The 27,723-nt window shown below is 56.0% G+C and overlaps 1 protein-coding gene across 3 annotated transcripts; it reads right to left on the minus strand.

Annotated features, from left to right (window-relative positions):
• Positions 1-76: 76 nt before the first annotated feature.
• SLC8B1 (solute carrier family 8 member B1) lies at positions 77-26,778 on the minus strand. Of its 3 annotated transcripts, XM_084868319.1 has the most exons (18): positions 26,652-26,778; positions 26,162-26,479; positions 25,502-25,726; positions 25,153-25,394; positions 16,626-16,778; positions 16,453-16,505; positions 15,866-15,924; positions 15,432-15,536; positions 15,171-15,338; positions 13,958-14,065; positions 13,201-13,266; positions 12,796-12,926; positions 9,923-10,064; positions 9,570-9,691; positions 8,298-8,451; positions 7,279-7,359; positions 6,716-6,780; positions 77-1,305 (listed from the first exon to the last, which is right to left on the minus strand). In XM_084868319.1, exons 4-18 carry the CDS (start codon positions 25,306-25,308, stop codon positions 1,108-1,110), a joined length of 1,761 nt encoding a protein of 586 aa, XP_084724445.1. In that variant the 5' UTR covers positions 25,309-25,394; positions 25,502-25,726; positions 26,162-26,479; positions 26,652-26,778; the 3' UTR covers positions 77-1,107. The 3 variants fall into 3 exon arrangements, with proteins under 3 accessions (XP_084724445.1, XP_084724444.1, XP_084724443.1); XM_084868318.1 differs by lacking the exon at positions 25,502-25,726; XM_084868317.1 differs by lacking the exons at positions 25,502-25,726; positions 26,162-26,479.
• Between the last annotated feature and the right edge of the window lie 945 nt (positions 26,779-27,723).

Here is a 27,723-nt window from a genome sequence, read left to right on the forward strand (position 1 = left end):
CGCAGCCCCACCCCCACATGTGCCCCAAAGCCCATGCATTAGGCCCAGGGACCTTCCACCTTCAGCCCTGGAACTGGACACCTGAAATATTTAATAACTTTTTGCTGGAAAAAAAGATAGCAGAATCCCTGTCATGAGGCAATGGGCAAGTTCTTCAGTTGCTCACCGAAGCAGGGCACTGACGGCAGAAGGTGCTGGGGGTGGGAGGGGGTGCGGGGGCACTGGGACCCCAGCCCAGGCTCCCCCTGAGGTAGGCACAAGGCACAGGTTCCTTCCGGTTTTGCAGCCGGAAAAACAAGGTGTAGGACACGCGTTTTGCCTTCAGCCGGCGGTGGGCCCGGCGGTGGTGGGGGCTAGAGCTGTACCGTCAGCGTGACAGCCGTGGGCAGACAGTAAGACACATCACTGTGGAATTTGCACCTGTTGCTTTGGGCTTTATTAACATGGTGACTAGAAAATTCCAAATGAGGTACGTGTCCCATTCCGATTCTGTCAGACGGTGCAGCTCTAGGATTCGGCCCACGACGGCCTGGCACCCTGCCCGCAGGTCCCACCACCCTGAGCCCCTAAGCCTGGCTTTGGCAGCATAAGCCCTGAGAAGATGCAGGCGGGCGGGCGGCAGGGACACCCGTGGGGGCAGGGACACCCGTGGGGGCAGGGACACCCGTGGGGGCAGGGACACCCGTGGGGTGGGGCTGGGCCTCGGCCTCTTAGTTGCCTCCAGCCCTGAACACGTCCCAGTCCTTCCAACACTAGCCTGGACGGCACCCAGTCACCCCCTACACCCCAGCCTTCCAGAGGCTCCAGATAATCCAAGGAAGTCTCCTTCCTTCTGCCTGGGGCTGTCCACCCAGGCAAGGCCAGCCTCCAAAGCCCCAGATAGGAGGCTCGGCGTCCTCCCTGCACTCAGCAGTGCCTGGGGACCTCTAGCAAAGCGAGCGACCCCACGTCCAGCCCACACCTCACTCCCCGCCACGCCACGCATGCCCACGCGGGCTCGACCCAAGGCGCCTGGGTCTCCACACTGCATCCTCCTCCATCTTCCAGCTCGCCGCCTGCAGTGACACCTCCCGGCCACCAGGTGGAGCCGCCAGCGCGCAGCTTCCCTCACACGCTTTTCAAGTGAATCACCCCAAATTCGGTGAGCAGGGCCACCAGGAGGAAGCTCACGTAGAAGAGGAGCAGGCAGCAGCCGTAGGTCTTGCTCAGCTGGAAGCACTGCAGCGGGACCGCCACCAGCGAACAGACGAGGCTGAGGCCCAGGGCGCCCGCCAGGACCCACACCAACAGTCCGTCCGGCTCCAGCTGCAGAGGGGGCGGGACGAGGGAGAGAGGCCGGGTCACTACCACACCCGTCAGTCAGTCAGTCAAACCGATGCCTGCAGGCTCCTTGCTAGGGGCCGGCGAAGGCTTGCCCCATGGACGGCTTGCCCCAACCCGGACCGGCAATGTTTGAAGCCGTCTAGTTTTGTGGGAGGCAGTCAGACGTGAGCAGAGCAAGGACGACGGGCCGGGTACAGAAGGTCACTGTGTGGAAAGCCCAGGTGCCTAGCAACAGACCATCAGTTGTAGGGTAGGACCTGCCCCAGGGGTACATTCCTCCCCTAGCCAGTGCTGGCCCGTGTGGGCCGTGCTGGTCATGCGGTTCAGACCAGGCCCCCCGGACCTTCCTCCGTGGAGGTAACACCCAGGCCTCAGCTGTAGGTCAGCTCCAGGCCCAGATCAGCACCCAGCCAGCCCCGGCTGAGGCCGACGCCAGGGCCAGCTGCCGGCAATAATGACCCTGTCCTGGGCACGCCAAGCAATCAGCGGACCGCGACTCTGAAAGGGCACCCCTGGAAAGCTGCTGGATATGCTATGATCTCCCCTAAAACTGCCACCCTTCAAACCCTCGGGGTGGTCCTACCTGACTTAGCTCAATGGTTAGAGCGTTGACCTAGGGCTCCAGGGTCACGGGTTCCATTTCGGTCAAGGGCACGTACCTTGGTTGCAGGTTTGATCCCAGGCTCCGGGCTGGGGGGGCGTGTGGGAGGCAACCGGTCGATGTGTCTCTCTCACATCATTTCTCTGGGTCTCTCCCCCTCCCACCCCCCATTCTTTAAAAAATCAATTGAAAAAAATGTCCTCGGGTGAGGATTAAAAAACAAAAAATCCCCCTAGGACGGAAGACCCGTGTGCTCTCCGGCTCTCCACTCCCACCAGGAAGCGCGCCTGCGCCTTCTCTTTTTCCCACCCCTTCCTCTTCCTCCTCCTCCTCCTCCTCCCCCCGCCTCCCTACCAGGTGTGTTACCTTTAACCTCCTCACTCCCGAGCTTAAGGGCCCTTCCTTTACCTCTAAAACCTGCTTCCTAAGCCTAATTCCTTTTTTAAAAAAAAAATACTTTTATTGATTTTAGAGAGGAAGGGAGAGGTGGAGAGAGAGAGAAACATCGATGATGAGAATCATTGATCGGCTGCCTCCAGCAGGCCCCCTGCTATGGATTAAGCCCACAACCCGGGCATGTGTCCTGACCAGGCATCGAGCTGTGACCTACCTCCTGGTTCATGGAATGACGCTCAACCACTGAGCCACGCCGGCCAGGCCTAAGCCCATGTATTCTAGGAGTCCTTCTGTCTCTGATTTACCAAGGAAATGATCTCTTACAGCAGGGGTCTTCAAACTACGGCCCGCAGGCCACATGCGGCCCGAAGAGGAGTCTGATCCGGCCCGCCAGGTTTTTTGGGCAGTGAGCGCAGCCGAGGTGTTACAGTAGGAATTAGTAGTTCATATAGTCCGGCCCTCCAGCTCTCTGAGGGACCGTGATCTGGCCCCCACTTTAAAAAGTTTGAGGACCCCTGCAAGATTTGGGTCTTGGCTCTGAGTTCTTTCCCAGCCAGAACCAATGGCCGAGGCTGCTGAGCCCAGGTTGGCTGGGACCCCACCGGTCAGAGACCAGGTGCGTTCCTGCCGCCTGAACAGTTTGCTCATCCGTTAGGGCGGCCCTAGGGCACGGGTACGATACGCTGGGTGTACACCATGTGACATAGAGAATTCTCCAGCAATCCAGAAAAGGAAGTGAAACTGCCCCCACCTCCCTTCTCTTCTTCCTGCACTTAGCGTGTGTCCAACACAGGCCGAGAGTTTCACGCTCACTCAGCTTCCATCTTCACAACCACCCCCGAGGGGCACGTCCCGGCCACAGGGGAGGAGACTGAGTCATCAGTAAGCGACAGAGCCCTCGTGGAAGTCCAGCTCTTAGCTCGGACCTGTCCTGCCCTCCACAGGGACACACGCACATGTGCACACAGGCGGGCACACACAGGTGGGGGCGCACAGACACACAGACTGTGCGTCAGATCTGAGAGCGGGGCTTGTACAGCAGTGAGCGGTTACAGGCAACCTGTGTTCTGTTTTTCCCCCAATTTCATTACTTTTCAATCCTCACCTGAGAATATTCCTTCCATTGATTACTAGAGATAGTGGAAGGAAGAGAGGAGAGAAATGGAAGGGAGGGAGCAGAGAGAGGGGGAGGAAAAGAGAGAGGAGAGAGAGAGAGAGAGAGAGAGAGAGAGAGAAACGTCGACTGGTTTCCTCCCGCATAGCCCCCACCAAGGCTGGGGAACCTGCAACCGAGGTCCGTGCCCCTGACCAGGATGGAGCCCGAGAGAGACCATTTGGTCCACTGAGTCACACCGGCCAGGGCAGGCCCCGGGCATTTTCCACCCACCAGTGCTCCCTCTGCGGGCGTCCTTCCCAGACGGCCCCCCCAGGAGCCTGCCTGGCGTCTCAATGAACAGAGGGGCGTTTCTGCATACAGAGCTGGTGGGAGCACACACACAGAGCTGGTGGGAGCACACACACACAGCCGGTGGGAGCACACACACAGCTGGTGGGAGCACACACACACAGCTGGTGGGAGCACACACAGAGAGCTGGTGGGAGCACACACACAGAGCCGGTGGGATGCACACACACAGAGCTGGTGGGATGCACACACACAAAGCTGGTGGGAGCACACAAAGCTGGTGGGAGCACACACAGAGCTGGTGGGAGCACACACACGGAACTGGTGGGAGCACACACACATAGCTGGTGGGATGCACACACACAGAGCCGGTGGGAGCACACACACAGAGCTGGTGGGATGCACACACACGGAGCTGGTGGGAGCACACACAGAGAGCTGGTGGGAGCACACACACAGAGCTGGTGGGATGCACACACACAGAGCCGGTGGGAGCACACACACAGAGCTGGTGGGAGCACACACACGGAGCTGGCGGGAGCACACACACATAGCTGGTGGGATGCACACACACAGAGCTGGTGGGATGCACACACACACGGAGCTGGTGGGAGCACACACAGAGAGCTGGTGGGAGCACACACACACAGCTGGTGGGATTCACACACACAGAGCCGGTGGGAGCACACACACAGAGCCGGTGGGAGCACACACACGGAGCTGGCGGGAGCACACACACATAGCTGGTGGGATGCACACACACAGAGCTGGTGGGATGCACACACACGGAGCTGGTGGGAGCACACACAGAGAGCTGGTGGGAGCACACACACACAGCTGGTGGGATGCACACACACAGAGCCGGTGGGAGCACACACACAGAGCTGGTGGGAGCACACACAGAGAGCTGGTGGGAGCACACACACACAGCTGGTGGGATGCACACACACACAGAGCCGGTGGGAGCACACACACACAGCTGGTGGGAGCACACACACAGAGCCGGTGGGAGCACACACCACACACAGAGCTGGTGGGAGCACACACACAGAGCCGGTGGGAGCTCACACACTCCCAGCAGGGGGTGGGGCCGCCCTAAGGCCCCCTTCCCCACACCTGCCTGAGCATCGATGAGGAAAGGAACCTCAGAGCCACGAAGAGTACCAGCCACATCTGGGCACGTGTTCACCTTTGAGGAAGGCCGCTCTGCCAGCAGGGTGAGCAGCCACTGCTTCCGGCTGGCCCTCCTGCCGGCTCCCTGCAGGGCAGCAGCCACTGAGGCTCCTCGGGACTCAGAGCCGCGAGAAGGTGGGCCCTCTGCTCCCACCAATATGCCGCCTCAGCCTCCGGACACTCTCTGTGCTCCCATTCGCTGAGCCCCCAAACCATCCCGCGGCCATCCCGGCCTGTCTCTGTCCTCCCAGCCCTCCTGTGGTCTCCTAACGCCCAGCCTTCGGAATGGAGGTGCTAGGACAGGGGTGCCACCTGCGGCCTTGCTCCGAGCGCTGTTTGTCCTGTGCAACGTTTTAGGTTTTTCTAAATGTTTTCATTGATTTTAGAGAGAGAGAAGAGAGAAGGATAGAGAGAGAAACATCCATGAGAGAAACATCTTCCATCGGCTGCCTCCTGCTCACCCCTCTCCCCCCATCCCGCCCTCACTGGATAGGACCTCCTGGTTCATAGATAAGGTTACCAGATGTCCCGCTTTTGGAAGGACAGTCCCAATTTTTAACAATTTGTCCCGCGTCCTGCAGCATTTTAAAAATGTCCCGATTTTTGGAAAGATTCTTACTCATAGACGAACGCTCAACCGCTGAGTCACACCAGCTAGGCCAGTATTTTAAAACAGCCAAAGTTCACCTAGGAACCTCGATTTCTTCTCTAGAAAGCCTGACTCTGGCCGAAACCGGTTTGGCTCAGTGGATAGAGCATTGGCCTGCAGACTGAAAGGTCCCAGGTTCGATTCCGTCCAAGGGCATGTACCTTGATTGTGGGCACATCCCTGGTAGGGAGTGTGCAAGAGGCAGCTGATCGATGATTCTCTCTCAATGTTTCTCTCTATCCCTCTCTCTTCCTCTCTGTAAAAATCAATAATATATATATATATATATATATATATATATATATATATATATATGTAAATAAAATAAAAAGCCTGACTCTGTCCCCGTGAGGCCCACCTGAACAGGCCAGATGCTTCCATCACCTGCCTGCCCGGCCAGCAGTACCTGAATGTCCCACCTGAGAACTGAGTCCCTCAAGCATCCTGCCCTCACCAGCCGACAGGGAGCTTCCTGACATGCAGCCGCCGGCCGCCCCCTGGCATGCCCGGGTCAGGGGGTCTCTCGTAGCCCCTCGGGGAATTCTCGGATCCTCTCTAAGGGTGAGACCTTTGACCCTCAGTGTGTTTCAGAACCTTCTCCAAATCTGCTGGCTCCCCATCCTAGGGCTGACTCCAACCGATGGCACCTCCCCTCTGTCTCCCAGCCCATCCACCCCGTGTGGGCAGCGCTGTGCTCAGCCCGGCCCTCACCCCATGGGTGCTCATCCAGGAAGTGAGGGGAGAGGGTGTGGTGGGTGGCATCATCAACCCCATTTCACAGGTGAGGAAGCTGAGGCTCAGAGATGCCCTAGCTCATCCAAAGTCACAGAGCGAGAGACCTAACGGGTGGGACCGACACCTGAATGCAGGGAGCTCCTGCCCCTTTCCCCTAAGCTACACCTTATCACTCCGCGAATCTGGAAGGAATGCATCTCCTCCAACCCCACACGCAGAACATTTTACAGAGATTCTACCCGTCAGACTGGTCACGGGCTTAACCAGTCCTCTCCGGGGAAGTGTGAAGTGCCCAGGTGTGAGTCACCTGCTAGTCAGCGGACGGAGGGGGAGTGGGGGAGGAAGAGAAGGAGAAGGAGGAGGAGGAGGAGGGAGAGGAGAAGGAGGAGGGGGCATGGTAAGGAGGTCCGCTGCAGAGGGTCTGGCCACTCACCTTCACCTCGGCGTGGCCCCTGGAGATCTGCAGCAGGCAGCCCAGGCCTACGCCCACCAGCACGTCTGCAGCCTGGCTCAGGAAAGGTGCTGGGACCACCCCATGACCTGCCACACAGCCATGGGCTTTCTCTATGATCTACACACACCCCCCTCCCCGGCCCCCAGCACCCCACCCGAGAGGCCTCAGCCAGGGTTAGCGCCTCTCGAGGGCGGGCGTCCAGCGGGCATTTGCACTGGATCCCTGAGGACGGAACGAGTGGCAGAGATGCTCGGCACCCGGTGGGCACTCAGCAGGTGGGGAAACTGAGGCCAGGCCAAGCGAAGTGACCGCCCATGGGCCGCTGGGGGGTTTTGGATGGAGCACGGGTCAAGGCCACCTCTAGGGACTGCTCAGGGGACACTGCTCAGGCAGGGCACCCCTCTTCCCACCCCATCCTGAGAGGTCAGAGCCGGGCTCAGCGGGAACGGAAGGGCCCCTGGGGTTACAGCCCCGGGGGTGGGCGTGCGCAGGACTGAGCGCCCGCGCCGCCCGCGCTGAGGCTCGGGCCCCGTGAAGGATACTGAAGATGATGCCACCGAAGCAGGCAGAGAACGCCATCCGGGGGTAGCCCTGGCGGGCCAGCGTGAAATCGGAGAAGACGTCTGTGTGGAAACGAGAGAAGGCGGCGTGGTGAGTGCTGCCCGGCCCTCCTGGCCACTCCCTCCTTCCTTCTCACCCACAGTCCTCCAGCCGGCAAACAGGGACACACGCCCCCCGGGCCGGCACAGCCGACTGGCTCTGCGAGGCCACAGCGGCCCCCGAGACACGGTTCGATCCTGCATTCCTTCACCCGCTCTTCTCAGCAGAGGCAGCTTTGTGGTGTGACATGCAACCACCGATTTCCACCTGAGTCCCATCCGCTGCTGCGCAGCATATTCGGTATCTCCATGCAAATTAGGTGTCTCCATGCAAATGAGGTGTCTCCATGCAAATGAGGAAAAGGTGAGTGAGAGGAGATTTCAGCCTCCCAACACCTTCTTTGGTCACCACCTGGCCAGCTGTCGTGCATCCGACTGGGCAGCTGCAGCTAGAGGGCTGTGTGTGTGTGTGTATGGATGTGCGAACACCTACACAGGCCACACACCCACGCACACGCCCTGCCTGACTCTGGGGAGCCACGTGCGTCCGTGCAGGAGAAGGGAGCAGCACTGGACTTCCACAGACTCTCCTGGCTCAGGGCCTCCGATGCCCGGCGATGGTCACTCCGAAAGGTCAGGGGGACCGTGGCCGCTGCAGTTCAGCTGGCTGAGCGTCATACCACATACCAAGAACTCGCTGGTTCAATTCCCAGTCAGAGAACATGCCCAGGTTGTGGGCTCCATCCCCAGTAGGGGGTGTGCAGGAGGCAGCCGATGGATGGTTCTCTCTCTCTCTCTCATCAATAAAAACGTATTTAAAAATAAATAAAAATGTCAGCGGCACTAAGCACATGCTGAGGGACGTGCCTGGACATCCCTGCCCGCGTGCCATTGTGGCTGGGGGAGCAAAGGGCAGAGATGTATGCTCACCCGTCCCTCCCTGCCCCCCGGGCCCCGGTCACCTCCGATGCTGTTCCCCCAGGCCAGCAGCGTGAGGCCCAGCACGGTGTTGCTCAGCCGGAAGACCACGCCCAGCGCCCGCAGGATGTTCACCACCTCCGTGGCGGCCGCGTTGATCCACAGGGCGCTGGTCAGGAAGCCCAGGAAGGCGAAGGCCTGGGGAGGGAACGGCGTGCGGGTGGGACCGAGGCCGCCCCCAGCGGGGCCACAGCCTCAGCTCTCCTCGGTAAAACGGGGTGATGGCAGTACCCACTTCACGGGGTTGTCATGTGCATCCGATGAGTTAATGGATGCAAAGAAACCAGAGCCAAGCACACAGTCAGTACTTGATAAAATGTTAGCTGAGCCGGGACCGGTTTGGCTCAGTGGATAGGGCGTCGGCCTGCAGACTGAAAGGTCCTGGGTTCGATTCCGGTCAAGGGCATGTACCTTGTTTGTGGGCACATCCCCAGTAGGGTGTGTGCAGGAGGCAGCTGGTCGGTGTTTCTCTCGTCAATGTTTCTAACTCTCTATCCCTCTCTCTTTCTCTCTGTAAAAGATCAATAAAAATATATATTTTTTAAAAATGTCAGCTGAATATTGATATTTTGTGAAGAAGAGGTTCCCATAGCTTTCATCAGATTTCTACTCTATGGGCCAGATGCCACGGATCGCCACAAAAAGAAGCTCGCTGCCCTGGCCGGTGTGGCTCAGTGGATAAGCGCCGGCCTTTGGCCTGAAGGGTCCCAAGTTTGATTCCAAAAACCGGGACTTTTTTAAAACGCCGCAGGACGCGGGACAAATTGTTAAAAATCGGGACTGTCCAGCCAAAAGCGGGACGTCTGGTCACCTTACTTTAAAGACCGGTCATTGCCCTTTCGAACTTATACGGTGACTTTGTGCAGATTAGAAAAGAGGTTGTTCTAAATAATAGCTGTTCATTGTAGTAGAGTCGGCGATATGGGAGGGGAGTGGACTGACTGTTCTCGGGGAAAGGGGGAGTTGTGGAGGGGGGAAGAGACTGAACATAAACTGTGCACCTATGGATGAGGACAATGGGGGGTGGGGAGCGGGTGGAGGGTGGGGTGGGAACCTGGTGGAGGGGGGAAGAAATGAGGAACCTTTGTAATAATATGAACAATAAAGATTGATTAAAAAAAAATAAAATAAAAAAATAAAGACCGGTCATTGCAGAAAGTGACTCCTGGCCCAGCGACCCCAGAGGCGCAGGCAGGATGTTGTCCGGGGAGACCTCAATGCCCCCTCTCCCGGCCCGGGGACCCCGGCATCCTTACCCAGTGGAGCCTGGGCGGCTCGCTGTTGGACGTGGCGAAGAAGGTCACCGCAGCCACGGCCGTGCCCGCGATCACCACCACGCCCCACACAGGGAAGAGGCCGCCTATCTCATAGACGCCGTCTGCAGAGGGAGGAGGAGGGAGCGGTGCTCTCCACGGCCCTGCCTGACGCCTCCTCCCGGAGGCCCCCCAGGACGACGGGGGACGTCGGGGGGTGGGACCAGGACTGGGGAGGCTGGGGTCCCTCACACCAGCACGCAGTAAGTGCCTCTGGGCACCCAGGAGTCTGGTGGACCACGGGACACAGGGAGGAGGGGAGGAGGGCTGAGGGCCGGCCTGGGGAGGGTACTCACAGGCCCCCGACTGCAGCGTCAGGACCAGCACCAGGGGGCTGATGGCCAGCTGCAGGCAGTTGAGGGGCCGCTTCCAGTTCCTGTCCTCCTTGTCGGGGTCCACCAGGGGGACAGTGAGGAGCAGCAGCAGCTCCGCGGGCAGCTGCCAAGTCCGGGAAAGCGGGAAGGGGTCACCGGGGAGACCCGGCCTGGGCTGGCTGCACCCGGGCTCGTTTCTCAAGGTTTTTCTAAGTTTATTTTATTTTATTTATTTTTAAAAAAATATATTTATTGATTTTTTTTTACAGAAAGGAAGAGAGAGGGATAGAGAGTTAGAAAAATCGATGAGAGAGAATCATCGATCAGCAGCCTCCTGCACACCCCCTACTGGGGATGTGCCAAAACCAATGTATCAATACATGCCCTTGACCAGAATCGAACCTGGGACCCTTCAGTCCGCAGGCTGATGCTCTATCCACTGAGCCAAACCGGTTTTGGCTTGTTTATTTTATTTTATTTTATTTTTTAATATTTTTATTGATTTCAGAGAGGAAGGGAGAGGGGGAGAGAGAGAGAGACAGAAACATCAATGAAAGAGACTTGTTGATCGGCTGCCTTCTGTAGGCCCCAACTGGGAATCAAACTATGACCTCCTGGGTCATAGGTCAACGCTCAACCAATGAGCCACGCCGGCTAGGCTTGGTTTCTCAAGGACATGGCTCCTATTGCCCAAATGAGGTTCCTGCTGCTGCTGCATCACATTCACACACACACACACACACACACACACACACACACACACACACACACGGCTGTCCTGGGACTGCGCAGACCTAGTCCCTCTGGCTCTGGGGGACGGAATTCTAAAACCAGAGCTCCTGCAGAAACCTGTTTGGCTCAGTGGACAGAGCGTCGGCCTGCGGACTGAAAAGTCCTGGGTTCGATTCCGGTCAAGGGCATGTGCCTTGGTTGCGGGCACATCCCCTCTAGGGGGTGTGCAGGAGGCAGCTGGTTGATGTTTCTTTCTCATCAATGTTTCTAACTCTCTATCCCTCTCCCTTCCTCTCTGTAAAAAATCAATAAAATATACTTTAAAAATATGGTTAAAAAAAATAATAAATAAATAAAACCAGAGCTCCTGGCCGTGGGCGGCCCGCTTCCTGTCTGTCCCAGCCCCAGGGCGCCGCCTGCGCTCCATGGCCCAGATCCCTCTGAGCTGCGCTCCTGGGTCCCGTCTCCTGAGCTGACCCTCTGCCGGGTCCCCCTCTTTCCCCGTGAAGCCCCTGTGGTGACACGGGTCCCTGTAGATAACCCGATACTCTTCCCACCTCAGGGCCCTTCACCACATCTGCCACACAAGGTGACACTTCCACAGGTTCCGGGACCAGGCTGGGGCATCTTGGAGGTCGGGAGGGGGGGAGTAATTATTCAGCCAACCACAGCGCCTCGTCCACTGATCCTGACAGCAAGCCTCCCAGAGGACACACTGAGGCTCAGAGAGGCCGAGGCACCCTTACAGCCGCACAGAGGGTGTAGGTGGCATGGACACAGGCCCCTCGGACAGGCCCCACACCTCGTGTTTTAGCCGGATGAGCAGTCACACTGGCGGAGTGTTATTTGCTGTGTGCTGGGCACGGGACTCAGCCCCCCACACGTGTTAGCCTATGAAGCCGTCACAATTGCTGTGGTGGGCGGGGCTCTGTTTCCAATCCCTCTATCCCTTCCCGAAACACCGGAAATAAACACCCACACGCCTGGTCAAGTGACCGGACTGTGGCAGGATGTGTTTCCCTGTCCCATTTCCGTTGACTGTGGCCGTGGCACTTGCTTTGACCGGAGGGGCTGTGGGTGAATGGGAGGTGAACAGAGGCTTTAGATTGCTTGTGAACTTTGCCTCAGTCTCTCCAGCCAGGAAAACAGCACAATCCCAAGAACCCACCGGTTCCTGGAGGAGAGAGGCGGCAGACCTGACCACAGACCACAGCCTGAAAACAGAGTTACCCCCAGATGACCCGAAAGATTGCCAGCGTCAGTCAGTGAGATTCTGGGGCCATTTGTTATGCAGCTTTGTTGCCGCAATAACTTCCTGATACAACCGCTGCAGAAGGAAGGCATGATCACTGTCCCCAGTTGGCAGGGGAGGAAAGTGAGGTTCAGAGAGGTGGCGAGGGTGCAGATATAGCTCCTTACATGCCCCTGGGACTGAGGAACCCTGACGTGGATACACGGTGGAGGCTCCCAGTTCCTCCAGGAGAGAAGGGCTGTGAGTGCGCCCCTTGACTTCTGGTCTGGGGAGGGAAGGCACTGGGCAGCCCTGCTCACATCCAGCCCTCAGGGAGGTGACAGGTGATTAGAAAAACTCTATTTTGCCGAAACCGGTCTGGCTCAGTGGATAGAGTGTCGGCCTGTGGACTGAAAGGTCCCAGGTTTGATTCCAGTCGAGGGCATGTACCTTGGTTGCGGGCACATCCCCTTTAGGGGGTGTGCAGGAGGCGGCTGATCGATGATTCTCTCTCATTGATGTTTCTAACTCTCTATCCCTCTCTCTTCCTCTCTGTGAAAAATCAATAAAACATATTTTTTTAAAAAGAAAAACTCTATCTTATTCTCACTGGAACCCACCTGGACCCAGTCTGCCACCCACACCCAGGTCCCCGCCCTCACCCAGGCAGGAGGGGTGCCCTCCTCCCTCTCCCCGTCCCTGGGCAGACGCTCTCCTCCCCATGGAGGACTGAGCCTCAGGGCAGGCCATTAGCCAACCTCGAGGACTCAGTTTCCCCACCAAGTCCCGGGTTGTCTAACTCCAGGAGGGCCTCAGCAGTGCTCGCTGAGTCAGAGAAGGCTGAGTGGGCTCCGTCGCGCAGCCAGGCGCCCTGTTCCGGGCTCCCTCCTACCTTGAGCACCTTGAGGACCCTCCAGTAGGCCGGCTTGCTCCTCCACTTCCTGCAGTCCAGCGGGTTGAGGGCCTGGACCAGGATCTGAGCTGTGGTCTCCTGGTAGAAAAGCAGCGGCTGGTACTCTTCCCCTGGGGTACAAGGTGGAGGGAGGGGGTGTCGGGCTGGCTCGGCCTCCAGCAAAGCCTCCAGCAAAGCCTCCCACCCTCGGAGAGCTCCCAGCCCTCGGAGGAGGAAGCAGCAGGCAGGTGAACTGGCCCACAGCTCAGCCGGTGCGGGATTGCGGGGGGTGGCGGGGGGTTGGGGAGGAGAGGCGGTTTGAAGCCTTGCTCCTGGGCCTGGAACCTCACCCCCCCCCCCAGCCCCGGTGCCCCCACCCCAGCCAGGCCCGGGCCCCGGACTCACGGTAGTCATAGCTGGCGGTGGTAGAAGACACCTGGTCATCATCCTCCTCGGAGTCCGAGAGCATCTCTGGGGAGCGAGGGGCGTGTCACCCCAGCCAGTGCCCAGACCCTCCCGCCCCGCCCCGCCCTACCCCGCCCAGAACAGGCCCCTAGGGCAGCAGAGGGGGCCAGGGGCCAGTGGTTCTGGTGTTCGGGTTTCTCAGCCATCGCCACGCATGCTCGGGATTTCTCAGAGCGAGAAAGGCTAATGTTTTCCAATGCAAAGGTGGACGAGGCCGCGAGAGAGGCTTCCCCAGCACAGGCAAGGGCATGAGGTGGGATTTCGCAAAAGCACAAAGAGACGCCGAAACCGGTTTGGCTCAGTGGATAGAGCGTCGGCCTGCGCACTGAGGGGTCCCAGGTTCGATTCCGGTCAAGGGCATGTGCCTTGGTTGCGGGCACGTCCCCAGTAGGGGGTGTGCAGGAGGCAGCTGATCGATGATTCTCTCTCATCGATGTTTCTAACTCTCTATCTCTCTCCCTTCCTCTCTGTAAATAATCAATAAAATATATATATAAAAAAAAAAAAAAAAAAAAAAGCACGAAGAGGAGATGGGCATGGCCATGGCCTCGGAGATGTCAGGCAGCCATGGAGGGCACGGGGGTGGGGGTGGGGTCAGGGGGACAGCTTCCACGGGCTTCTCGTGAGGACCAACACAGACGTTCACCTGGAGTAGCTGCTCACCTGGAGTAGCTGCTCACCTGAAGTAGCTGCTCACCTGGAGTAGCTGGCATGGAGGCGGCCAGGGACCGGCGCCGCTGCCACCGGTAGATCCAGGTGCAGAGAACCACTGTGAGCACGTAGAAGGCGTACAGGCCGAGGTACCCTGAGACCGGGGGGACATGTCACCGGTGGCGTCCCGGCCGCGGAGCCGGGGAAGAGGGCTGCCAGCTCTATTGCTGGTGCTGTGGGGGTGGCTGGGGGTGGGCACCCTGCCCAGCGCCAGCAAATGGAGCCTCTGCCCGCCTTTCCTGCCCCCCTGGCTCCGAACAATCCAACAATCCAGGCCCCGAGCGAGGCCTGACTCCGACAGCAGCCTCCCCATCAGAGGCTCCGAATGGCGTCCTGCCCTGTGCCCCGGAGGCTGGGCGGGCACCAGCACCGCTGAGCTCTGCTGCCCGGTGGCAGCCGCGGGAGGCCTGGCAGCAGGTGGAAAGGCGGCGGGCGGGAGAGTGTGGGCATGCTCCCCAACCCCAGCCCGCCGTGGTGCCGGCTCTGGCAGGGCCTGTGACCCTCCAGGACGTCATCCCCTGCCTCTTCAGGTGAGGGGGGAACGGCTCCCATGGGGGGGAGGGTGGTCCCTGGATGCCTGTGCATCCTCAACCGCCCGCACACTGTCCTGCATCCCGGCCGCTGAGCCACGGGACGGACTGTGGGCGCTGCTGGTACCCTGACCCCCGCCGCTGGCATTCGGCTCGGCTTGCTAACGTGTGACATTGTGCGGGGTCTGCCAAAACCGGTTTGGCTCAGTGGATAGAGCGTCAGCCTGAGGGCTGGATGGTCCTGGGTTCGATTCTGGTCAAGGGCACATACCTTGGTTTCGGGCACATCCCCAGTGGGGGGGGGGGGGCGTGCAGGAGGCAGCTGATGGATGTTTCTCTCTCATCGATGTTTCTAACTCTCTCCTCTCTCCCTTCTTCTCTGTAAAAAATCAACAAAATATATTTTAAAAAGAAAAAAAAAAAGAAAAAGAAATTGTGAGGAGTCTGAGCACTGGCCCCGGCTCCGCCTGCCCCTCTGGCTCCCGGACCAGACACCCCTTTTCTCCCTCGAACCCTCCCTGAGTGGCTCCCATCACCTGGCCCCGGAGGAGCCCTGTGCCCTGCTGGCCACCCCGTCCCGTCCCGTCCCGTCCCGTCCCCCTCGCCCCCCCACCCCCGTCCCCCGTGCCTCCCGGCCCCTCGGCCCCGCCCGGCCCGGCGGCCGCTCACCCAGGGCCCAGGCCAGTGTGACGCGGCCGCGGTAGAGGGCGGTGAAGGTCAGGAAGGCCGCCGCCATGTAGAAGGCGATGTCCCGGAGGAAGGGCCGGGAGGCGGCCGTGAAGGGGCGCAGGATGGCGATGCCGCCGGCCACCACGGTGGTCACCAGCACGCCGGCGCCTGGGGGACAGGTCACATGTGCTCAGCCCTCCCCCTGCCACCCTCCCCGTGCCACCTGCTCCGCCCGCTGCCCGCAGCCCCGGCCGCGCCTACCGAACAGCGCCCCGAAGGCCAGGCCGGCCGTGTGCGGGTCCGAGAAGGCCACCAGCGCGCTGAAGATGTCGGGTGCGCCATTGCCGAACGCCAGGAAGGTGACGCCATGGGGGAGCGTGTCAAGGGGGAGGGTCTGTGCCGAGGCCCCGGCCTTAAGTGACCGGGGAGCGTGTCAAGGGGGAGGGTCTGTGCCGAGGCCCCGGCCTTAAGTGACCAGATGTCCAGATTTTTAGCAATTTGTAAAAATCGGGACTTTTTTTTAAAACCCCACAGGACGTGGAACAAATTGTTAAAAATCGGGACTGTCCCGCCAAAAGTGGGTCGTCTGGTCACCTTACCCGGCCTGCCCAGGTCGTTCCTGGGGCTGCCACCTGTGTCCCCACCTCCCCGCTCCCCCTCCTGCCCTCCCAGGGCGCAGGGCCCACGAAAGGATACTGCCACGTTGTGGGACAGCTTGAGCGTCGTGGAAATAGCTGACAGGTTAGGGCAGAAACTGCGGGCACAAAGCAAATGGTGAGGATGCTACAGGGAGGGACCCCCTGCGCCCACCCTGTCCCCCCCAAACCTGAGGTCGCCCCAAGGTCAACCTGCCAAGACCCCTGAGCTAAGGTGACCAGACGTCCCGATTTTTAACAATTTGTCCCGTGTCCCGCGGCGCTTTAAAAAAGTCCCGATTTTTGGCCAAAAATCGGGACTTTTTTATTTATTTTTAAATATATATATTTTATTGATTTTTTTACAGAGAGGAAGAGAGAGGGATAGAGAGTTAGAAACATCGATGAGAGAGAATCATCAATCAGCTGCCTCTTGCACACCCCCTCCTGGGGATGCGCCCGCAACCAAGGTACATGCCCTTGACTGGAATCGAACCTGGGACCTTTTAGTCTGCAGGCCGACGCTCTATTCACTGAGCCAAACTGGTTTTGGCAATCGGGACTTTTTTAAAGCGCTGCGGGACGCGGGACAAATTGTTAAAAATCGGGACTGTGGTCACCTTACCCTGAGCCCAAGGCCAACTCACAACTTCTCCGCGGTGACTCCCAGGATCAGAAACAGGTAGAGCAGCCAGAGAGCCTGGGTGGGGCCGGAGAGGGAGGGGTAAGTCCCGCCTGGGCCGGCGCCCCGCCCACTGCCCCCCCCCCCCCCCCCCCCCCCGCCCCCAGCTTCCTCCCCCAGCTCCCCAGCGGGGCTCACGTAGAGGGTGATGGCCAGGGGGAGCAGGCTGGGGGGGAAGTGGCAGAAGATGCCCTCCAGGTAGTCCAGGTAGCCGCCCTCGCTGCGGCAGTCAGGGTTGGTCCGGACGAAGCCGCAGCGGTCGGAGGCGTTCAGGCCGCACACGTCACGGCACTGCGGGGAGGAAGCGGGGGGGCGGGACATCAGAGGCCCACAGGCCACGGGTGACCAGAGCGGGCCCCACTAAATAGGGGAAGGTGACCTCCTTCAGCCTGCTCTCTCTTACACAGTAATCTTAAAAAATAATAATAATAATAAAAATATATATATATAAAATCGATTTTTTTAAATATATTTTATTGATTTTTTTCACAGAGAGGAAGGGAGAGGGATAGATAACTAGAAACATCGATGAGAAAGAATCATCGACCAGCTGCCTCTTGCATACCCCCCACTGGGGATGTGCCCAAAACCAAGGTACATGCCCTTGACCGGAATCGAATCTGGGACCTTTCAGTCTGCAGACCGACGCTCTATCCACTGACCCAAACTGGTTTCGGCTCGAAAATTTTCTTTTACAGAGAGGAAGGGAGAGGGATAGAGAGTTAGATACTTCGACGAGAGAGAAACATCGATCAGCTGCCTCCTGCACACCCCCCACTGAGGATGTGCCCGCAACCAAGGTATGTGCTCCTGACCAGAATTGAACCCGGGACCCTTCAGTCCACAGACTGATGCTCTATCCACTGAGCCAAACTGGTTTCGGCAACACACTGTAATCTTTTAAAAATAAACTTGTGCTGGAAATTAACACCAGCTATTCATGAGTACATGTTTGTTTCAAACAAAAACAATAAACAATACGTAAAGATCTCTAGATTTCCCCTTTTCATCCCTGCCTTCCGTGATCCCACCTCTCCCCAGAGATCCCGCCATGGTCAGTTGGAAGCGCACCTGACAGACGTTTCTCAGTGTGAAGACATTTGGATGTACACCCCATGTTACAGTTTGGTTTGTTTTACAGAAACGGATCCATCCCAGTGGCTCTCTCTATGGAGCACACCTGCGCCCTCCCCCCCAGGCTCCCCAGGTGCATCTCCCTGGCCCTCGCTTTCTCTTAAGCTCCAACGGCCCTTCCTTTGCCTCTATAACTTGTTTCCTGAGCCTGTTTCTTCTACGGATCACTTCTACTTGTGACTTTCAAAATAAACATGCTCTTACAGTTTTGAGTCTTGGCTCTGATTCTTTCTTAACCAGAATGCAATTTAAGAGGGGGGGGGGGGGAGAGGGAGAGGGAGAGAGAGAGGGAGAGGGAGAGGGAGAGGGAGAGAGAGACCATGATGGCGGCATAGGTAAACACCTAAACTGCTGCCTCACACAACAATTTCAAAACTACAGCTAAAAGACAAAACAGACATCATCCAGAACCACAGGAAGGCTGGCTGAGTGGAAATTCTACAACGAGAAGGAAAGAGAAAAGCACACTGAGACTTACAGGAAGTGCGGAAGGCAGAGGTACTGAGACACACGAGCGGAGAAGGCTGGCAACTGAGTAGGTGGCTGGCTTTCTCAATCGGGAGGGAGACACAAGCTCCCGACTGCTCTGAACTCCAGTTCTGGGCGAGACTCTGGGGACCCAGACTCATACAGGGAGAAATTGGATTGTCTGGAAGCAGGCGGAACTCAAGGGTGGCTTTCTCTCAGAGGTGCTTGCAGCAATTACTGCAGGACACTGAGACCCAGGGGACTCTTAGGGCAGGGCTGATGGAAAGCCATTGCTGTTTGTTCCGCCCTGAGACTCCGCCCCATCCAAGCTGAGCGCAGAGGCTTTTGAATGACCTGGTCCTTTGAAGTCTAAATTTACCTAACCAACTGCAGCTGAGTCAGTGAGACCCAGAACATCCAAAAGAAGGCCCAAGGCCCCATAGCAACGTCCATTGCTTCACAGCTGGGCCTCATCTGGGCACCTCCATAACCCAAACAAAGAAGAGGAATCTGCAGATCTCTCCGTAGCTCCTGCTGGGTGGCCTCAGGCAGAGGCTAAATTAGCACCTCCTAGGACAGGGGTCTTCAAACTTTTTAAAGTGGGGGCCAGATCACGCTCCCTCAGAGAGCTGGAGGGCCGGACTATATGAACTACTAATTCCTACTGTAACACCTCGGCTGCGCTCACTGCCCAAAAAACCTGGCGGGCCGGATCAGACTCCTCTGCGGGCCACATGTGGCCTGCGGGCCGTAGTTTGAAGACCCCTGCCCTAGGAGATCCAAGAGCCAGTGTACCAGGGGTCAGAGTGGGACCATCTAGATTAGGGGTGTCGAACTCAATCAGAGAAGGGGCCAAAATCTAAAATCCAGCCTAAATCGCGGGCCGAATGGTTTACTGAACAGTCATAAACTGACAATGTCATAAACTGACAGCGGAGTGCAGTGATGACAGCGCGGTGCGGGCCACATTGCAAGGCCTGGCGGGCTGGATTTGGCCCGCGGGCCTTGTGTTTGACACATGTGATCTAGATTATAACTCCTCAGATCCATAAGGGACATCTCAGGGGGCAGACTCAGTGAGCACCAAAGCCCCACTGAAGCAAGTCTTGTCTCATAAGGGTGTCTCCAGCACAGAAGTTCTCCCAGAGTAGACAGAGCTGATCCTCACAGCCAATTAGCATGGAGATAATTCCCCCAGTGATATCAACAACAATCAAGGCTTAACTATAAGACTGTGCACACAGCCTACAAAGGGGTGTACCAAGAGTGTCCACCTCAGGTAACTGGGGAGACCTATAGGACACCTAGCACACAAAGCCACTCTTATCAACTCAGGGAAGCAGCCCAGATGCAGAGACAAAGAAATAGGTCACAAAGGAAAGAAATGGAGGAAAGCTAACGACTGGATATAGAGTTCAAAACCATGGTTATAAGGTTTTTCAAGAATTTTCTAGAAAAGGCCGATAAATTTAGCGAGTCCCTCGAGAATATGAAAAAGGACCAACTAGAAATTAAGCATACACTGACTGAAATAAAAAATAATATACAGAGATCCAACATCAGACTAGAGGATCGCAAGAATCAAGTCAAAGATTTGAAATACAAAGAAGCAAAAAACACCCAACTGGAAAAGCAAAAAGAAAAAATAATCCAAAAATATGAAGATAGTGTAAGGAGCCTCTGGGACAACTTCAAGCATACCAACATCTGAATTATGGGGGTGCCAGAAGAAGAGAGAGAGTAAGATACTGAAAACCTATTTGAAGAAATAATGACAGAAAACTTTCCCCACTTGGTGAAAGAAATAGACATTTATAAGTCCAGGAAGCACAGGAACCCCAAACAAAAGAAATCCAAAGAGGACCACACTAAGACACATCATAATTATAATGCCAAGAGCATGACCTAGCTGGTTTGGTTCAGTGGATAGAGCATTGGCCTGCAGACTAAAGGGTCCCAGGTTCGATTCCAGCCAAGGGCACATGCCTGAGTTTTGGGCTCGATCCCCAGTAGGGAATGTGGTAGAGGCAGCTGGTCGATGATTCTCTCTCATTATTAATGTTTTTCTCTCTCTCTCTCTCTCCCTCTCTCTCCCTCCCTCTCCCTTCATCTCTGAAATTAATAAAGAAATATATTTTAAAAAATAAAATGCCAAGAGCAAAAGACAAAGAGAGAATATTAAAAGCAGCAAGAGAAGCCAAGACTGGTTTGGCTCAATGGATAGAGCGTCGGCTTGGGGACTGAAGGGTCCCGGGTTCGATTCTGGTCAAGGGCATGTACCTTGGTTGCAGGCATATCTCCAGTAGGGGGTGTGCAAGAGGCAGCTGATCGATGACTCTCCCTCATCGATGTTTCTAACTCTCTATCTCTCTCTCTTCCTCTCTGTACAAAATCAATAAAAATATATTAAAAAAAAAAAAAAGCAGCAAGAGAAAAACAGTTACCTACAATGGAGCACACATACGATTGTCAGCTGATTTCTCAACTGAAATTATGCAGGCCAGATGGAGTGGCAAGAAATATTCAAAGTGATGAATAGCAAGAACCTACAACCAAGATTACTCTACCCAGCAAAGCTATCATTCAGAATTGCAGATCAGATAAAGAGCTTCACAGACAAGAAAAAGCTAAAGGAGTTAATCACCGCCAAACCAGTATTATATGAAATGCTGAAAGGTATCCTTTAAGAAGAGGAAGAAGAAGCCGAAACCGGTTTGGCTCAGTGGATACAGTGTCAGCCTGCAAATTGAAAGGTCCCAGGTTCGATACCGGTCAAGGGTATGCACCTTGGTTGCGGACACATCCCCAGTAGGGGCTGTGCAAGAGGCAGTTGATCGATGTTTCTCTCTCACTGATGTTTCTAACTCTATCTTCTCTCCCTTCCTCTCTATAAAAAAATCAATAAAATATATTTAAAAAAAAAAAAGAAGAGGAAGAAAAAGAAATAAAGGTAAAGATAAAAATTATGAACAACATCACCACCATTTACCCACCATCCAGAACTGAAATATCATTGCTGATATATACACATAAGGAACTGTTTGACATTGAAATTGAGTCTCAAAAGAACTGTTGGCCCAGAAAGAAGCTCACTACAGAACTGATTCATTTGCCTTTCAGCATAACCATTATTGCTTGTCTCATTTTTTATTCTTATAAGTATATTTCCAGTAGGACATGATCTCACTCATCTAAGGGAAATGATGATCAACATAGACGGATGAACAAGAACAGACCCAGAGATAAGGAGCCATGGGTCAGACTGTTGGACCTCAGAGGGAGGTGGGGATAAAAAAGATGATATGGGCCTAACCCGTGGTCAAGAACAACAGGGGGGTGGGGGCATCCGTGGGGAGGGGTGGGGGATGGGTATGGGGGGACGAGGACAAATATGTGATACCTTAATCAATAAAGAAATTTAAAAAAAATTATGGACAACAAATACATATCTATCAACAAGTGAATCTAAAAATGTAGTGAATAAAAAAATCTGATGAACAGAATAAACTGGTGAATAGAATCAAATCAGGGGCATAGAAAGGGAGTGGACTGACAATTCTCAGGGGGAAAGTGGTGTGGGGGTGTAGGAAGAGATTAGACAAAAATTATACACCTATGGATGAGGACAGTGGCGGGGATGGGGGTGGAGGGTGAGGGCAGAGGGTGGGGTGGGAACCGGATGGAGGGGAGCTATGGGGGGGGAAGGAAGAGGAACAACTGTAATAATTTGAACAATAAAGATTTATTTTTTAAAAAAGAAAGAAAAATAAACAGCCCCATCCTAAATCTTTTCTTCCTGCGATTTGCTTTTACCACTTCACATATATGCCTTATCCCATATAAGAAAAGGCTAATATGCAAATTGTCCCCATGGGCAGGAGTTTGACTGACAGGGTTAGACGTGCGCTGACCACCGGGGGCGGCAGGGAACATGGCGGGTGTCAGCAATGAGGCGCTGCCGGCCTTGACGAGAGTGGGACCACAGCAGGATGGTGGAGCAGGTGAGTGGGCAGCGCCAGGCCAAGGCGGGCGCGAAGGGAGGCCCTGGCTGGCGGTGGCAGCAGGCAGCTGGGGAAAGGGAGACCCCAGCTGGCAATCGGCAGCTGCAGCCAACAGCCACTAGGGATCCTACCCGTGCACAAAATTTGTGCACTGGGCCTCTAGTACTGCCATACGAATACACAATGGTGAAGAGGGTGATAAAAGTAAAAACATCCTGAGGGGTTTCTAGATGCCCGGAGCTTAAATTCATCTTAGTAAATTAATCTGCACAACAGCCTGTGAGGAAGGCACTATTTCCGTGCCCACCGACAGATAGGGAGACTGAGGCAGTGTCCTGGTTCCACTCCAAGGCACCGTCAGGGCTGGACCCCAGCCATTGGAGGCTCTAGAAACCCTTTTCCTACCACCACAGCCCCTGCCTCACCGCAGTCTTTTTCTGTTTTGTTTTGTGAATCCTCACCTGAGGGTATTTTCCCATGGATTTTTAGAGAGAGTGGAAGGGAGCGAGGGGAGAGATAGAAACACTGATGTGAGAGAAAGACACGGATTGGTTGCCTGTAGCACATGCCCAGGGCCGGGGATCGTGCCTGCAAACCGAGGTACGTGCCCTTGCCTGGAATAGAACCAGGGACCCTTTGGTCTGTGGGCTGACGCTCTATCCACTGAGCCACCCTGGCTCGGGGCTCACTGCAGTCTTTTTAAACAGCACCGTAGTATTTCACACTATGAAAGGTACATGGCGGAGATAACAGTTCCCTCCCGGTGGGCATTTGGGTGTGTCTAATTTCCCAATAATATTAACAGTGAACTTCTTCACACGTGCCTCTCCAGGCACACGTGAGACTATTTTGTCGGAGAGAATTCCAGAAGTGAAAGTGCTGAGTCAGAGCGGACCCTAGTCTGGGTTCCTCCGGAGGCAACCAGAGACGAGAAGTTGCAGAAATACCTCAGTTTCCATTGTCGGGCGCTTCGCAGATCTGCGTGTGTCACCGGGGTGTCTGCAGCAGCCCTGCGTCCAACAAGTCTAGGGTGCTGTTTTCCCACGTGCTCAAACCCTGATCCTGCCCCTTCCCTCATGGCCAAGGTGCCCTCGGGGACCTGTGTCCGCTTCTCTAGCACAGAGACAATCATACGCGGGTCAGGGGCTGTGGGAGGGTTTGGTGAGCCTGGCACAGTGCTTGGTAAGCCAGAGATAATCCCACATAAACTACAGCTCACCCCGTTTCCCTGCACCCTACAAGCACACCCCAGGAGGCAGCCGTGGATGTCATAACCACCGTAACCACAAATGGCTTTCCCCACCCGTACAATGGCCTAATTACCCGTCCGCCCGCCTCAGGGGGTGAGCAAGGAAGCACTTAGCAGCCCCATAAAGTGGGTGCAGGCTCTTAGCCCGTTGGGAGCGTTATTTCACTCTCTGCTGACGAAAATACAGGGCGGAACTTCAGCCCTGGAGCTGGAAGGGACTGGGGGGCAGGGGTGGGGGGTGGGGGTAGAGGGGAGGGCATTGTCTTGAGCAGACCCTGCCTTTAGCCATTGGCCCCTGATCCCCCGTGAGGTCTCCACCCTTTCAGACCTCAGAACGGAATGATGCCAGTTCTCAGCGGCCTGCACCCTCCCTGCTTGCCTCTCACCCTAGGGACCCGCTGCTTCTCACTCCGTGCAGCCAAGTCCATGTCACCGCCATCGGCCCAGGGGCTGAGGTCAGGGACTTGAAGCCACCCTTGACTCCTCTTTCTCCCACCACCATGCCCTCCAGCTAATCCATCCTCCTACATTTACCCCAAATCTCACCACTTCTTCCCTACCTCCCAGCCCCACCACTGCTCATCTGGACAGCTGCGGGAGCCGCCCCTCCCCACGGTGCCCTGGCTGTCCCTCTCACCCCTCTCAACCCATTCTCCCCAGAGAAGCCAGAGAGAGTCCCTTGAAAAAAATAAACGGGCCGAGACCGGTTTGGCTCAATGGATAGAGTGTCGGCTTGGGGACTGAAGGGACCCGGGTTCGATTCCGGTCAAGTGCATGTACCTTGGTTGTGGGCATATCCCCAGTAGGGGGTGTGCAAGAGGCAGCTGATCGATGACTCTCCCTCATCGATGTTTCTAACTCTCTATCTCTTTCCCTTCCTCTCTGTACAAAATCAATAAAATATATTAAAAAAATAAAAATAAATAAAAAATTGTCTTTAAAAAAAAAAAGAAAAGAAAAAAATAAACTGGATTTTTGACCTACCTCTGCTTAAAAACCTCCATTGGCTCTTCACTATCATAAAACACATCTAACCTCCTGGCCCCAGCATGTAAGGCCTTTTATAATCTGGCCACCACGACCTCTTGTCCCTCCTTGTCTGTTAACTCTCTTCCCCTCACGCTGCTCCAGCCATTCTGGACCCCTCGCTCCTACAGGAACACACGAAGCTTGTTTTTGCATCAGGACCTTTGTCCTGGCTATTCTCTTCTGCCTAGAATGCCCTACCCTCGGAGGGCTGTACAAGAGGCTTCTTTTCTTCATTCAGGGCGTGGCTCCTAGAAGCCATCTGTGACCACCCAATCTGAAACAGTTGGAGATATACCCTTCCCCTTACAGCCCCGCCTCCCCAATAGCACTTGATCCTATTTGCAGCATCTTACCACCTGAAGCTTACATGTTTACTTCTTTTTAAAATAGATATATTTTTTATTGATTTCAGAGAGGAAGGGAGAGGGAGAGAGAGAAACATCAATGATGAGAATCAATGATCAGCCGCCTCCTGCAGGCCCCTACTGGGGATCCAGCCCGTAATGGGGTATGTGCCCTTGACTAGAATCGAACCCCAGACCCTTCAGTCCACAGATCGACAGTCTATCCACCGAGCCACGCCGGCGAGGGCACTTGTTTACTTCTTTCTCTGACCTCCCAGGAGACTGTTCGCTCCATGAAGGCAGGGATTTTTCTCTCTGTTGTTCCGTGGTATATCCCAGAGGTCAGCTTATCGCCTGGCACATAGGAGATGCCCAATAAATACTTGTTGATGGGGTGAATTCACCCCTACCCGATGCCAGCTTTCCGCCAGGATACTCACGTCTACCACGGGGGTCTGGTTCACGCCTGAGGCTGGAAATGGGGGGCTGGTGTGGGCCCCTGTAGACAGGCCCCGGGCCCCGGGCACTCTCTCCACCGTCAGCAGCACACAGAGCCAACACAGCACTCGGTGCCCATTCCGTCGTCCGCCGGCCATCAGCCCCCACGGGGCCTGGCCCTCACCCTCTGCTTCCCGTCTGCGTCTGCGGTGGTTCGGTTTCAAAGGGCTGGCAGCTCCGGCCGCTGCGGGTTGGGGGTGAGAAGGAGGGACAGTGTCACTAAAGACCCCGAAACCCAGCAGGAGGGGCCTGAAACCTTTTACACCCAAAGGAAAACCAACGACCGATGACCTCACTTCATCCCCCAAATCGCCTGCAGGGGGTGCTGCTATCGCTCCCATCCTACAGAGGAGCCACCTGGAGCCAGAGCCAGCGGTGGCCTCCTCCCTCTAGGTCTCAGGACACCTCTGGAGCCGTTCAGGTCCCGCCCCTTTTCCAGAGGAAGGAGCTGGGCTCAGAGAAGTTCCTCCAGCTGCCCCAGGTCACACAGCAAGGAGGTCACCAGGCCAACACTGCCTTCGATAAGGAAGTGAACGGCTCAGTCACAGCCTATGAGCAGATTCCAGCTGGACTCAGCCTCTTCCCTCAATTAACATCGGGCCAAAAACGACTTCATTTTTCTTCCTAAGAAACACCAGGGGGGGGGGGGGGCGGGGGAGGTCCCTTGCTTGGCACATTAATTTCCTTCTCTGGGCTCCCCCCACACGTCCTGGAGGAGCATGTTTTATTTTTTGCAAGAAAAACACCGCCCAGAACACAACGTTGTTGTGTGTTTTTTGTGTGTGTGTGTTTTGTGTGTGTGTGTGTGTGTGTGTGTGTGTGTGTAATCCTCTCTGCACAGGCGTTTCTCAACGTCCTAGGTGGGGGGGAAGGGGGGGGGGGGACGGAGGCCCGGAGGAGGAAGAAGGAGAGAGCAGGGGCAGCAGCGGCCGGCCAAGCATCTGGCATCACCTGTTGGCTCCAGCCTCCTCGGTGGTCCTCGGCCTCCCTTGTCCCCCACTCGGAAGCGCTAACCCGCAACCGGAGCCTCCAGGGATCCAATGTTGGGGGGCTCAGTTCCAACCTCTGAGCCTCTGATCCTCCCGTCAAATGGAGACAAATGCTGGCTCCTCCGGGCATACAATTGGGGTTCGATAGATGCACGATCCCCCGACGCGAGGATCGGCACGCGCCTCCCGGTTCCTGGTCCCGGGGTTCGGGGACTCAATCTCAGGGGGGCATTTAGGGGGCGCCTCCTGCGCGCCCGGGACGCTGGGAAGTTCCGCAAACCTGAGCGGAAGGCGGGAAACTGGGATCGCGACCACCCAGGCGGCTGCACTTTGCAGACACGAGATCCCGAGAACCTCCAGGGGCTGCTTGCCCAGCCCGGCCGGGCTGAGAAGTTGGACTCGGAGTGCCAGTCTCCCCGCGGCGCCCCGGCGGGCAGCCAGGCTCCTCTTACCTCCTACAGAGCCTCGGACCCGCAACCTCCGAACGTCGGCTTCGCGGGGCCCCGCACGGCCTTCCCAGTCCCCGCCCGCTGACCCCCGCCGCCCGCCCAGGAGCTGGTGTCCGGGCTGGTCCCGGAGCTGATCACGGGCTCGCCTTGCCCGCGCCCCGCCCCTTACCCCGCCCCCGCCCGATGACACGCCCCCTGGAGCTAGCCCCGCCCCTTCCCTTAAAGGCACAGGCTCCTGGGGAGGGCCTGAGGGTCTAGACTAGAGTCTCACATGCCACTCTCTTCTAAGCCCCACTGCCCGTAGGTTCTGCTTTCGCCGCTAAAGCAGAAGTGAGCTGAAACCAGATGGGCTAAGGCAGCAAGAGTCCAGAGAGGGGAAGTTGTTAAAAGGTGAAACGAAAGGGTTCTTTCTATTTAGTAGGCAAGACGCCAAAATGCTTCTGATCATGGATGGTGATAAGCCCCGCCCTACCCACAAATATTCCCGCTGTCCTGCCCCAAACACCTCTATTTAAGAAAACCTCTAACTGGGTTGAGCATTTGCCTCCAGTAGCATCGCTTTTTTGTTGTTGTTGTGATCCTAAATTTTTCCCTATTGATTTTTAGAGAGAGTGGAAGGGAGGGAGTGGAGAGAGGGAGAGAGATTGTTTGTCCAGGAATCAATCATGCAACCCAGGTATGTGCTCTTGACTTTGAATTGAATCCGCAACCCTTCTATGCTCCAGGGAACACTCTAACCACTGAGCAACGCCGCCAAGGGCTAGTTTTTGAGAGAGGAAGGCAGCCTAGCTGGTGTGGCTCATGGGATTGAGCATCATTCCATGCACCAAGAGGTCACTGGTTCAGTTCCAGGTCAGGGCACATGCCTGGGTTGCAGGCTTGATTCCAAGTAGGGGGTGTGTAGGAGGCGGTTGATCAATGTTTCTTTCTCTTTTTCTCTCTCTAAAATCAATTTTTTAAAATGAGAGAGAGAGAGAGACAGAAAGAGAGAGAGAGAGAGAGAGAGAGAGAGAGAGAGAGAGAAAGAGAGAGAGAGAGGAAGAGAAAGGCCATTAGTGATCTGCTTGTCCCGGCC

Source organism: Pipistrellus hanaki, assembly GCF_964339955.1.
Source record: "Pipistrellus hanaki genome assembly, chromosome: 19".
NCBI lineage: Eukaryota > Metazoa > Chordata > Mammalia > Chiroptera > Vespertilionidae > Pipistrellus > Pipistrellus hanaki.

Coding starts and splice junctions, on each gene's coding strand:
- SLC8B1 (XM_084868317.1), bottom strand. CDS start 25,308: ATGGCCGGCGGACGACGGAATGGGCACCGAGTGCTGTGTTGGCTCTGT. Junction 9,692..9,922: donor GACGCTGCAGTCGGGGGCCT/GTGAGTACCCTC, acceptor CTCCCTCTGCAG/ACGGCGTCTATGAGATAGGC. Junction 8,452..9,569: donor AGCCGCCCAGGCTCCACTGG/GTAAGGATGCCG, acceptor TTCCCTCCCCAG/GCCTTCGCCTTCCTGGGCTT.